The sequence below is a fragment of the Fistularia commersonii genome, chromosome 3 (genome assembly GCF_037954325.1).
Source record: "Fistularia commersonii isolate RoL2024-O1a breed Wild chromosome 3, RoL_Fcom_v1.0, whole genome shotgun sequence".
In the NCBI taxonomy this organism is placed as follows: Eukaryota; Metazoa; Chordata; class Actinopteri; order Syngnathiformes; family Fistulariidae; genus Fistularia; species Fistularia commersonii.
Genome location: NC_141286.1, coordinates 21267388 through 21279774, shown reverse-complemented (window position 1 = coordinate 21279774; position 12387 = coordinate 21267388). Strand labels below are relative to the sequence as shown.

Genomic DNA, 12387 nt, shown 5'->3' with positions numbered 1-12387 from the left:
AAGGATGTCCGTCCCTGGCGGGCGGCGGCGCCTCCCTTTGGGTCGGGACGCGTTCTTTCTATCATCTCTCTTAACACTCGAGAGGCATTTTTGCACAGCGGCGGATGAAGCGTTCGGCGCTGTCGGAGGCCCACTCCCGCATAATTCCACCCATCTATCTCCAGCGAGGTCCGAGCCTTCCGCCGCTCACACGCCGTTTTGTTTCCCTGTAACCATTTAACCGCGCCGACTCTTTCCCCGTCTCCTGATTTTCGGCGCCGCGCCAGACAAGCTCCGTGCCCTCGCATTAAATCCTTTTCGGCAAATCATCAAGCTTTGCCCGCAAAGAAATGTCTCTATTACTTCTTCATTACAGTGGCATTAATAGTTAATTACTATGCAACCTTTCAAACTTCTGTTCTTTTCACGTCTATCGATCTCATTTGACGCCTTCGTCGACTTTCCCTCCTCCGCACACATTTGCGTCTTCTTACTTTACGACGGGGCTTCGCTCCACAATTAGCGTCTTTGTGCGCGTTACGCGTCGTTATCATTACGAGTATCGAGCCGCCCCGCCTCCGCCATCCCTCTCGCCCATGAGTAGGAAACGCCGATCGGCGCCGCGTCCTCTTTCGTCCCATTAATCCTGAAGTGCCTATTATTGAGAGCGATGACCCAGGGGGGGCGGGGCTATTCTCTTTTTTTTTTTTTTTTTTTTTTTTGAAAAAGGGTCCCTTTTTCGCTAGCATCTGAAGGAGGCTGACGATTTCCTTCAGGATTCACCCGCCGTCGATTCCTCGTCCCCGTGCTGTTCAAATCACTCTTTGCAGAAAAGATCTTATCCTACTGTGGCTTTTTAGCTATTCATGTGTAATAACCACTTAATAACGTGTAATAATTACATTATTACCCAGAGGCAGTTCAGTCACACTTATCAGAAAGGATAATCTTGTTATACAGTTGCTTTTAGTTATTCACCTGTGATAACTAGGTTGTTATCCCAGGGGTGTTTTAATCACACTTATCAGAAAAGAATGTTGACTTACATTGTTTGTAATAACTACTTAATAAAGTGTTATAAGGTGTAATAACTAGATTATTACAAAGAGGCCTTTTAATCACACTTATCACAAAAAATATTGTCTCACAGTGCCTTTTAAGCTATTCATGTGCAATAACTACATGTTTAAGGTGTTATAACTAGATTAATACCCAGAGTCCTTTTAATCACTTCATATGAGAAAAGAATCGTGTCTTATAATGGCTTTTTAGCGATTCATCTGTTATAACTACTTAATAATGTTGTAATGTGTAAGAACTAGATTATTACCGAGTGCCATTCTAATCACACTGATCAGAAAAGATAATGACTTATAGTGGCTTTTAGCTGTTCACTTGCAATTAACTACTTAATGTGTAATAACTAGATTATTACAGTCCAGGTGAACACGTAGTTTGACCTCGCGCTGAGGTTTTTTTTTAAAGGCTTAAATGGTGCTAAACTGCAGACACCAGTTTTAATTTATGCCGCTGAGAGTGTTTGTTTGATTAATAACCTCTCCTCCGATGGCTCACACACACACACACACACACACACACACATACAGAAACGATGAGTTTCAGAAGTCACGTAAATGGTGAATAATACATAATTCACCCTGCCTTTGTTTTCCCGTTGCTTTGATAAATTTTTGATGTCACTATTTTATCATAAATATTAATAATGTCCCTTTTTGCCCCCCCCCAAACAAATGTGACAACACTGGAAAATTAAACAGGTTTTTATTTTTATTTTTTTTCTTTCAACCGCCTCCTCCTCTAAGGGGAAGATAAGAGCAGAAAAACACATCCCAGTGTAAAAACCTGTTTCCGTTTTCAGGTTTGTAACACCCGTGTTTCCTTCTTGATTCACTCGTTCATATGTCGTCATATCCCTTCATTTCGGCACATATCTTTTGTTTTTCGCTCCGACGCGATTGGGTCCTGCGTGTCCGACGGGGGGAGCCGTTACCCGGCAGGCTTTCGCCGCGTTTGCTTCCAAACAATCAACCATCAAAACCCGGCTATAAATCATCCGTCCGGGGTTTGTCGGCACGTTCTGCAATTCGCAACCCCTCCTCCCCCCTCCTCGTCCGTGAAGATTTATTTCCTCCCGCTGCGCGCTGAATAATTTTCCTTTTATTTTTTTTTTCCCCCCTCAGAAAACCCAAATGCGTTGTTGGCCTTTTTGTCTGCAGGCGTGCTCCGCCAGAGGCGGCGGTGAACAATTACCGGTCCGAGTCGCGCTGCCGGCGGAGCAGTGACGGGGACGTTTTGATTCGTTGTTGTTTATGACGCTTATTACTGTGTTATTAAGGCGTATTAGGGAACGTGTTCTTCTACGGGACGTCTGAATGAGAGTGGTTGCATGTCTTTATGATGAGCGATTCTGTGCGTGACTCTACGTGATATCCGAATGGGTAAGCGTTCCCTGTTACGCTGTCATAACACAGTAATATCGTTATAAAAAATTCTCATCCCAATGCGTCAACAATGTGAAAAAAGGTTAATTTTCCGTCACTATGGGAACCGTGGAGTGCCGTGTCAACGTCAACATCAGTAACCAGTGACGTGCAGTGAGGCTCATGGATGGTGAGGCATTGTATTCCTAAAGAAGAATCTCTGGAATCTCTAGCGCCCCCTACCTTGAGGCAGGAGAACTGCATGCCTCACTTAGTGGCTCTTTACAGACGTTTTTGCAGCACAAGAAACTAGTAACACGCATACAGTTCTTGACAAAAAATGTAGTTGGTATAGCAAAAGTGTTTAATCATTTTAATCGCGACATACAGAGAGACGGCAATACGATGTTAGTGCCGAGCACGCCAGCGGTCAGCCGTTGTTGCGCCATCGATGTTGAGGCTGAACAGTTTGCTGCCTCACCGCACGTCTCTTCTCAGCATTTTGAACAGTAAATGTGAAAATCAAGCGGTTTTGAATAAAAAAACAGTCTAAAACTGGTGAAGTAAAATGAAAAATATCTTTATAGTGCAAGTCAAGGATAAATTCCTTTTAATTATTTATTTCATTTTACATTTTTTTCTTTCTCTCAAGTGAGGCACAGTCTCTCCTGCCTCCCCTGACTGCATGTCACTGTCAGTGTATATGTATATATTTAAAATCCGAGTATAAGTAAAGCAGAGATTGTATTTCCCCCTATTTCTCTGTTCAAAACGAGAAATTGCAGTCCTCTTACGCTGGAAATATACAACGCATGGCAAAATGAAGAGAAACGGGTGTTTCAATGGGTCGGGATACGCAGGCTTTAGGACGTGTAGCATAGATATCGCCACGGCAACGGGCCCGTCGGGGTCGATTCTGGAAGGGGGTTGATTGTAAGGAGAACCGGAGTCCTACCGAGAAGCCCCGTTGCAGTGTAATTTACAAACACGCTGTATATGTGTGTGTGTGTTTGAATGGGTGTGCGTGTGTGTGTGTGTGTGTGTGTGTGTGTGTGTGCAGCAGCAAAACACATTTAGCTGCACATTCACCAACGTGACCTTCGTGTCAGCGTTACACAAAAACGGGTTTTACAAAATATTGCAAAGGACTTATTGAGGAGCAAACCTCTTAATCATGTGTGTTTGTGTGTGTGTGTGTGTGTGTGGAAAGCTCCCCCCCGCTTGGAGTCGATCGATAGCGCAGACTTTGCACCGTTCTGAAGTCCGACTTAACCCCGCCCCCAAAAATGGCGACGGAAGCTCGCTTTCCTCCGTCCGCCGGCCCAGATCTTTAATTTTATTTATATTTTCCGATCATCATAATGACCTGAGACAAACCCTGCTCGACGACACGGGACCCCAAGCAGGGCGATGTTTTGATTTCGTTGGATTGGCGGGTGATGGCGGCGGCGGGCGGCGATGGCGGCGTGCTTGTGTCTTAACCAGCTGAAGGCGAAGGGAGGCTCTGACGTCCTGCTGCATTTTCCATTAAGCCGCTCATTGTTATTCTGCACCTGATTTTCACTCAGAAGAGCAGGAACCCGACTGTGCCGTTTCAGCTTCAGTGTGTGTGTGTGTGTGTGTGTGCGCGTGCTTCTAGTCTTGCTCAAAGGCAGGGCAGACTTTTCGTCGCAGACTTCCTGTCACCAACAGTTATGTTTATTCGCCGCTTTTCTTTTCCAGCCCCCTCGAAAAAAGCAAACATTGTTGCATTTGGAGAACTTTTTTGTCGTTGTTGTTGTTGTTTATTTTAGCCGGTGGGCCAGATTTATCATTCATTTGCATTAATGTCGTTAGCGTGGATCATCATGTGAAGCTCAGCGGCTTGGGAGCCTCAAATATTCCCCTCGCTCATCTTGTGACTGATCCGAAGGCGGCGAATGAGAATAACGCACCTCAGTGTCATAGCGGACCTCCCCTGCTTCTTATGAAAGGAAATATTAACCCTCCACCTGCTTGCAAAAATTAGAAAAATAATAATTTTTTTTTTTTTAGTCGGCCACATAATTTTTTTAGTCGGCATGTATTGCGTTCTCACCTTCTGTTATGGAAAAAAAAAATTAAATCATAGCGTTTATTTAATACTAACCGCTAAACAATCCAAAGTCCGGATGTAGAGTCAAGTCAATTTTTTTTATTTTTTTTATTGTTAGTCAGCCACATGACTTTTTTAGTCACCATGTATTGCGTTCTCACCCTCAGTTATGAAAACAAAAAATGAAATCACAGCATTTATTTAATACTAACCGCTAAACAATCCCAAGTATGGATTTAGTCAAATCAATTTTTTCTCATTTTTTTTCATATTTAGTGGGCCACATGACTTTTTTAGTCAGCACGTATTGCGTTCTCACCTTCTGTTATGAAAAAAAAAAAAATTCAATCACAGCGTGCCGCCTGTTATAAATACATGTAATTTTTTTTTTGTTGCTAATTTCATGTTGACTTTTTTTTTCTTTATTTCTTAGCAGATTCACTTTAAAATTGTTAGTGATCGCGGGTGCAAATCAGCGCGACAGCAGACGAGGACTATTTGAGATCAGCGGGAAGACACTTTCCAATTGTATTTAGTAGAAGAGAAAAGCAGATCAATTGAAATGTTTTTAGAAATGGAAAATATAATATTTGATTCAAACAAAATGAGAGAGAATGAATGAATAAATGATCTGGAGGGGAAAATAAGATCTAAATTTTGATAGCGACAGCGGGTGTTTGTATTTCCCTGGATGTTGTTTGGGGTCCCTTTTTAATAGCGTTTTCAATTTTAACCTGAATAAAAAGTCAGACTTGCGTGGCGTCACGCAGGGGTTAGCGTTTCAGCTTCACGGCAAAAAGTTCTCGGGTTCGATTCCTCCAGGTTCCTCCCATAGGTGTCAAAACACGAAGGGTCATGTGACACGCCAATAGCCAATCAGCATCCCTCAAAGTCAGATAGACAACATTTGTTAGCTGAACTTTTATAGAAACTGGTATAATTTTCGTTACAAAACATCGAGAGTCTGTCTGTCCGCCTCCACCTCTTTTGACCTCTGCAGGGAAAATACATCCGTCAACAGGAAGCCGGGACCGATTCTCCCTTATCTCAGGGCGGCCCCGCTGGCTCGGCCGATACATAAATATCATTAGCATAGCGGCTCGACGTCGGCCCAGGGGCCCGGCGGGTCTGGTCCTGCCGTTATGTATAATTTACCCCGGAGCTTCCCTTGCTGTCTGTCTGCGGGTATGAGGCTGCGAATCAACATCAATACGGCCGCGTTATTTATTTATTCATGTTGATTGAGTGGCCTCCCTCTTCCCGCTCTTCCTCGCTAATTAACCCGATAACGCCAGACGGGTTTACATATTGTTAGTGTGCTTTAATTGGAGCCATTGTGTGCCGATGTTTCCAACGCGACGCGCAAGTGTCGGTTTCAGATCAGCGGCTTCAAACGCGGGGGAAATAATTATTTTCACGTCGGGGATGAAAGTCACTGGGAAGCACAAACAGCCTGTGGATCCAGATTTTTAATTTTTTTTTTTTTTTTTTTAATTAGAGCGGCGCGTTTCTTGCTCTGCGGAGCAAAATTAACTCCCTCCCGCAATCTCTCCGCAACCCATGGGTGATTTGGCGAAGGCCGCGAGGTCAGGAGATGGGCGGAGGCCTGTTGGTCACTTCCAGAATCGGCTCTGAATAACAAACGCCAGATGCTGCTTTCAATTTCCTTTCGGTCCTTCCGGCTTCGAACGTACGCAGACGGACTGGGGAACATCTCCCATCAAAACAAATCAAATATGGAGGTGACCTTTTAGGACTTGAAAATATGCTCCCGTCACTGGTCTCCACGGCAAATCGTACCCCACTCCTTACATCTTCTCTCGCAAGGACCAACTTCATGTTTCTTTACACGCTAAAACCCCTCTAAAGTACAAGTGACGTTGTAGTCGTAGTCGAAAAGTAGCCATTCTGAAGGTCATGCTAACGCCTTTGTGTCTTCTTTCAGGAGTGCCAAAAATTATCACCCAGCCGGTCGCGGCCTCCGTGCGCCTTGGCGACAGCCATGTGATGGCGTGCGAGGTCAACGCCGACCTGGTGCCCTTCACCCGCTGGGAGAAGGACCGTCAGCCGTTGGTACTCAGCTCCAGGCTGGTCCAGCTGCCCAGCGGCGCCTTACTCATCAGCAACGCCACCGAGACGGACGCCGGCCCGTACCGCTGCGTGGTCGAGAACGTTGGGTCGTCCAAGTCCAGCGACGAAGCTCAGCTCCAGATCCTGCCAGGTACGTTATTAGGCTACTCGGCTCGCGATAGATGGGTCATCCAATTTCTTGTTTTGAAACAGTTAGATCACTGTCCCGCAGGTCTGGATCCGCCGCAGTAACTCTTCCGCAGTCGCTTCCCGATCTGTTTAGTGTCAAAATAAAATATCTGCCCAGCCGGGGAGAGAAACGAGGGCTGAATGCCTAAAGGGGCTGTGCAGATCCCGGCGGGCCAATCAGTGACGGTCCACCGACTCGGTCGTAGCTCAAAGGGGAGCCCGGATTCCATTGTGGCGGCATTCTTGTCTCATCCCTCCGCGAGTTTTATTTACTAAGTCATTAAGCACTGGGCCCCTGCCAGCACGGAAGATATTAGAGATCGTAAACCAGTCCTCAACAAGACCCCACTGGGGGCCTTTATCTCCGCACGTCTCCTCCGCGGTATGCACTCGAGTGGCAAGAGGCCGCGTTCCTACAGAATGAAAACTCATAAAGCAGTTTGATTTAGATTGATAGGGTCTCTCATTCATCGTTCCAGCAAAGTGGCCCTACCTGGGGATCAGGTCCGTCGGATGGAATCTCAATTTCTGCGCCCCGATCGAAGAAGCGTCGTCTTAACGTTAGCTTAGGGCCATCAGAAGATTAAATTTAGTCTTTTTAGGCGCGTTGACTCTTCTGTCTTGAAGGGTCCGGTCGAGTGAATGATTAGCTTCTTGGCGAATCTCAGAGTGTTAGCTTGTCACCACGTTAGCTCTGCGAGATGTTCCTCGACGAGAGACGATCGGCTTTGTCGGGAGCGGTTCTCGAACGCATCGCCGCCTCTTGGCTAAATAAATCGGGTAATCCCCGATTGGCTGGCCGTTGCTCGGTAGGAATTTGTTTTTCCGTATATCTTCCAGCCCCATGACCTTGGGGTAATTGCTGGATGCTGCTCATATATTCATCCACCACCACCATCACCTGCCAGTGTTCGGCTTCAGCCTGCAAATGTGTTTACTTCGCAGTCACTCCCAGGTCAATCCGTTTATTTTTCAGCCTCACCTCTGATCTCAGCTAATTTCAGCCGTTTTTTTTTTTTTCCGAGGTTCGTTGCCTCCCGAGGCATCGTCTTGATTCTTTTTATCATCTTTTCCCAAACTCCCCCGCCCGTCTGAAATTTTTTGTATGTCTTCTTTCTGTCCATTAGGCTGTTTGTTTTCACTCCCCCATGACATTCATGGACAAAAGTAAAACAATAAACCGTAAAAGACCAACTCGTCTTGCTAATTGACTGGCGATGGGAACGTCTACCCTCTTTGGGTTCCTTTTTGCTCATTGTTAAATTTGCATACAGACGAACCCTTCTTTCCATCCCTTTGAGTTCATTTCCTGCTTAATTTTGGGGACTTAGCGGCTCAGTGGCCTAATGCAGCAGAAGGAGTAGTACCACCAGAAGCCATCAGTAGGGGCCTGAGTTGTATGCTCGGAGAGGAAGAAGAAGACAACATGGCATCGGTATAACCAGAGAGTAAAATTCTCCGTCCACATGGCGCCATGTATTTTTAATGGCCGCACAGACCACCGCCGTCTGCCCTACCTCTTTTTGTGTCACTCTTCATCTGAACTTGGAAGTGAACTTTGAACTTTGAAGGTCCCTCTGGCGGATGTAGCGCTTAACAACCACGGCAATGTTAAGCAGGCATGGGAAGTACGTGGGCAGTGAAGCTTGAAGGACGTTTCATGAATGCAAATGAATAATTGAAGGGTTCATCTTTAAATCACTTCCCAACCTCCCAACGTGGTGCCAAGGTTGGCCCGCCGCAGGTTGCGCCTCCGGAGCGGCTGTCACTCAAAGAGGAACTGTTTTGACATTTTATTTATATTTTTTCAAGATGTTGAACAATGCCATTTCTGCCCTGCTCGCTCACCCGGCTTCAATCCTCACCTTGTTTTTCTCCCCCCTGTCTTCAGAAACTGGCGAGGAGCGGAAGCTGGAGTTCCTGATGCAACCGGTGCCCGTGACCAAGGTAGCGGGTTCCAGCGTGCTGCTGCCCTGCACGGCCTCCGGCTTCCCAGCACCGCACGTCCGTTGGACGTTTGAGGACAAGCTCCTGGAAGAAAGGTAGGAGTCCCAACCCGGAGTGTACAGAGTCACCTCCCGTCCAACTTTTCTGTCCCCAACTTCTGCTCCTTTCTTTGTATTCCCTGGAAGCGGTGATGGAGCCACTTAAGTTTGTAGACGAGGCAGCTCGGTTGCCAGCAGAGGGGCAGGTTCACAAATTAAGAGCCGAAAGAGAGTGTCACAGCACCTGTGCTCTCAGTCCTGCGCCTCTCATTAGCTCCGGCTGAGCAGGTCCAGTCCCCGGGAGGGAATTGCTTATGACGCTGTGGGTGGCGGTGGTGGGTAAGGGGGGGAGGGGGTTGATTCCCCACCAATTTGCGATGTGCTTTGTTTACCTAACACCTGTTAGCCTGTCCTGAAGAATATTTACTTTGCGAAACCTGCTCGGCGTAGGAAAATTAGCTTAAAAATTGGGTTAATTTGTCTTAATCCTCAAAACCTTTAATGGGGATTCTATCGGCGGCTAAATGAAATGTGAGGTCGTCACGTCTGGAGCCACGGCGCCGGAGCATACAATTACTGCCCCTTTACGCTCTCTTTAGCGCCTATAGGATTGTTTCTTATTGCCCCCTAGCCTCTGGTGGTCGTGATATTTATTATTCTAGCTTGTATTAATTACCCAGCTCCATCCGGAGAACGTACCTGCCTCCCCCCCTGGAGTGTGTCTCTTTTGTAATTAGACAGAAACCCCCAGAAATGTCAGGAGACCCTGGTTTTTTTTTTTTTTTCTGTATTAAACTGGGGGCAGGATTTCTGCCTCACTAGCCGACACAAATTATTTGGAGAATACATTACCCAGGCTGCTCTTTTGATTCCGAAATGACATTGACAATTATAAAGAAAGGCGGCGAAACTTTGTTTTTTTTTTTTTTTTTTAATGTGCGGTGTGTCCTTGAATCTCCTGTTCCTCCCAGGCATTACACGAGGGAAAGAAAAGCTGCTGTCAGTTAAATGGTGTGTACAGTGTAAGGGGTAGGGGATGGGCGGGGGCTGCAAAGAGTGTCTAATTGGTCTTCGGAACACAGCGAACGCCTCTATGAACGCCGCCGCCGTCGCCGCGGATGCGAGATGAAAGACGGATCTGTCAAAGCAGCCGGTCCGAGGCTGGGTTTGCCCCGTTGACGGCGGGGGGATTATCACGTCAGGCTCCTGCTTCGACTTCATCACGTCTTGTTTTCTTTCCGTTCTCCCCGATAGCAGAAAGCTAGCAGTGTATCCCCCCCACCCTCCTCCGAGCCACAAAGATAATATTGGTGATTTATTTGGCACTGGCAGTAGCTACAGACAATAATGACTCTCAGATGTGTAATTCTCCTGTCAAACCTCGGCAGCTCCACCGGCTCATACTTCGGTATACTTTGGAGTCCTGATAAAAATCCTTTTTTTTCCCCCTCCCCAGTGGGCTGTGTAAAGGATTTCTGTCTTTGAAGGATATCATTAGGATGTAATTCAGGATGTCTCCGAAGACAGACGTGGCGGCCGCCTCTTAAGTGGAGCCATGCAGAACTTTTGCGCCCTTTTATTGTGGATGTGATGGATGCACTTGTGCCGATTGACGTGGGCGGTTGAAATGCAGAACAGGTGGTTCTCTAAAAATCTGTAACCCCCCCCCCTATGCTTTTCCATCAATATCTTGAGCGACTTGGGGACAGGCTGTACTGTGAGTAGCGACGCAGTTTTCCGGCGTCAGCATCGAGGTCCGCTTTCGGACAGAAGTTCAGACTTCCAATATCGCCCCAGGAAGTACCCTCCTGGGAAACCTTTTAGTTGTGAATTCTCACAGGCAGTAAGGGACCAGGTAGGGCCGGCTGTGACATGTAGCCTAAGTGACACAAACAACCGTGAAGAAGAGGACAACATGGAGAGTTGGAAAATCAAGCCCGGACTATCAAATGTATTGACCTGCTGCTCGCTGAATCCCTGCTGTTAGCTTACTCTACTTTTTTTGCCGGAAATGCCCTGCAGACTGCTCTTTGTCGAAGTAGGCCAGATGAGCTCGGAACTCGTCGCCGGTCCATTTCTCTCTGGTTCCGTCCATTTTGCCGCAAGAAAAGATTTGACTACTAACCAGAGCAGTTTTTACAAATAGCTCCGCCCCAACCTGAAAGATGTGGAACTCGAGTTCCACCAAACACCTATGAGTTCCTGTGGAACCTTAAAAAGATCCTGCTTTAGGAAATGAGGTTCATTGTCCCACGTTCCTATGCTGTCTGAATGCACGAAGAAACAGCCGAGTTCCTGAAAAGGTACAAGAGGCCACAAAAAGTTCCTACAGCGGCACCGTGAGTCGATCTTCATTCTTGTCAAACAATCGTCTTCCGAACATTGCAATCTATTGACAACACACTCGTTTGACAGCTCAACAGGAAGTTCCTTCCTTTTCGTCTTCTTTCCGTCTCCCTTTTCCCGAATTTATTCACACTTCCCCCTGCTGGCCACCCAAAAAATGACAACTTCTCAACTTCAAAATGAAACCCAGGCTACCTGAACGGTTGAGATGCGGCGGAAGGGACCGGGTTGTTTCCAACTTTAGGCCGGCTGCATGTCAGGAAGGACTTTTCAGCGGATCTCACGACCTGATGACGTCAAAAGACGACTTGGTCGCAATGTTAAGGCGTTTGCCGGTCACCAAAGCTAGCCAGTTTCCAGTTTTCAGCCGTGATATTCTACCCTTCTTTATTTAATCGGGGCCTGACGACGAGGACCGAAGAACTTCGACAACCCAGAGGCCAAGAGTCTCTTCAAATCTTTTTGCGTCTTTTTTTTTTTTTTTTTTATCTTTTAGTTTGCTTGTCTCTTTTTTTTTTTTTTTTTTTATAATGAGGCACTTTGGATCCCTTACAGATTGATAGAACGGCAATAAAGGTAAATACAGGAAGTTAACGGTGCGTTTGTTATGTACAATTAAAGAGCAAAAATGCATTAAAGTGCAATCATTTCTCCATTACGGCCCCTCCGGAGCCGATCCATTTCTCTGCCACGATCGTCCAAAATGAGCTGCGCGACAAGGAAAAGAAACGAGCTACCGTCTCATTTCCCTTCCCCTCGAAGCCTCGCTATCACCCTCGACGATCCGAATTTTGGTCATTTTCTCTTTTTTTTTTTTTTCCGCCCATCGTCTCAGATTGTCTCCGATTTTCAAGCATTTTTTTTTTTTTTTTTATCCTTGGACGAGGACAGCTGGCATAGAATTCAAAAGCGTCCGTCCGTCCGATCGGTCTAATCTATCTACCCGTCAACCTCCAATGAAAAGTCCACGTCACGTCACCTGATAAGGCGTCAGTGTTTGCACACTCCGGGCTTTCGCCAAGGACATCGGGGGTTCGACGGGCTACCGTGCCCGTTGAGCGACACCGTGACTGAAAATGAAAAAAAAAAAAAAAAAATGTTAATATATTGAAAATAGATTCTTTAAGAGATGACCTTAGGTGGCAGATCTTCAGGCGTCAGCGTGTGAAGGGAGGGGTTCGGGATTTTTTTTTTTTTTTTTTTTTGACACGCGTGCTGATCCTGATTGCGCTCATGAATAGAACGGACATCTTTTTGTTCTTGGGAGTATCGCCCTCGCGCCTAATAGAATCCCCCCCCCCCC

The 12387-nt window shown here is 46.5% G+C and overlaps 1 protein-coding gene across 28 annotated transcripts in view; it reads left to right on the top strand.

Moving 5' to 3' along the window:
* neo1a (neogenin 1a) overlaps positions 1-12387 on the top strand; it is a 158429-nt gene that overhangs the window by 76521 nt on the left and 69521 nt on the right. For all 28 annotated transcript variants that reach the window (XM_086144110.1, XM_086144103.1, XM_086144095.1 and 25 more), the window contains 2 exons: positions 6440-6715; positions 8645-8795. In XM_086144110.1, the coding sequence (XP_086000236.1) occupies positions 6440-6715; positions 8645-8795 (427 nt within the window). The remainder of the gene's footprint in view (positions 1-6439; positions 6716-8644; positions 8796-12387) is intronic.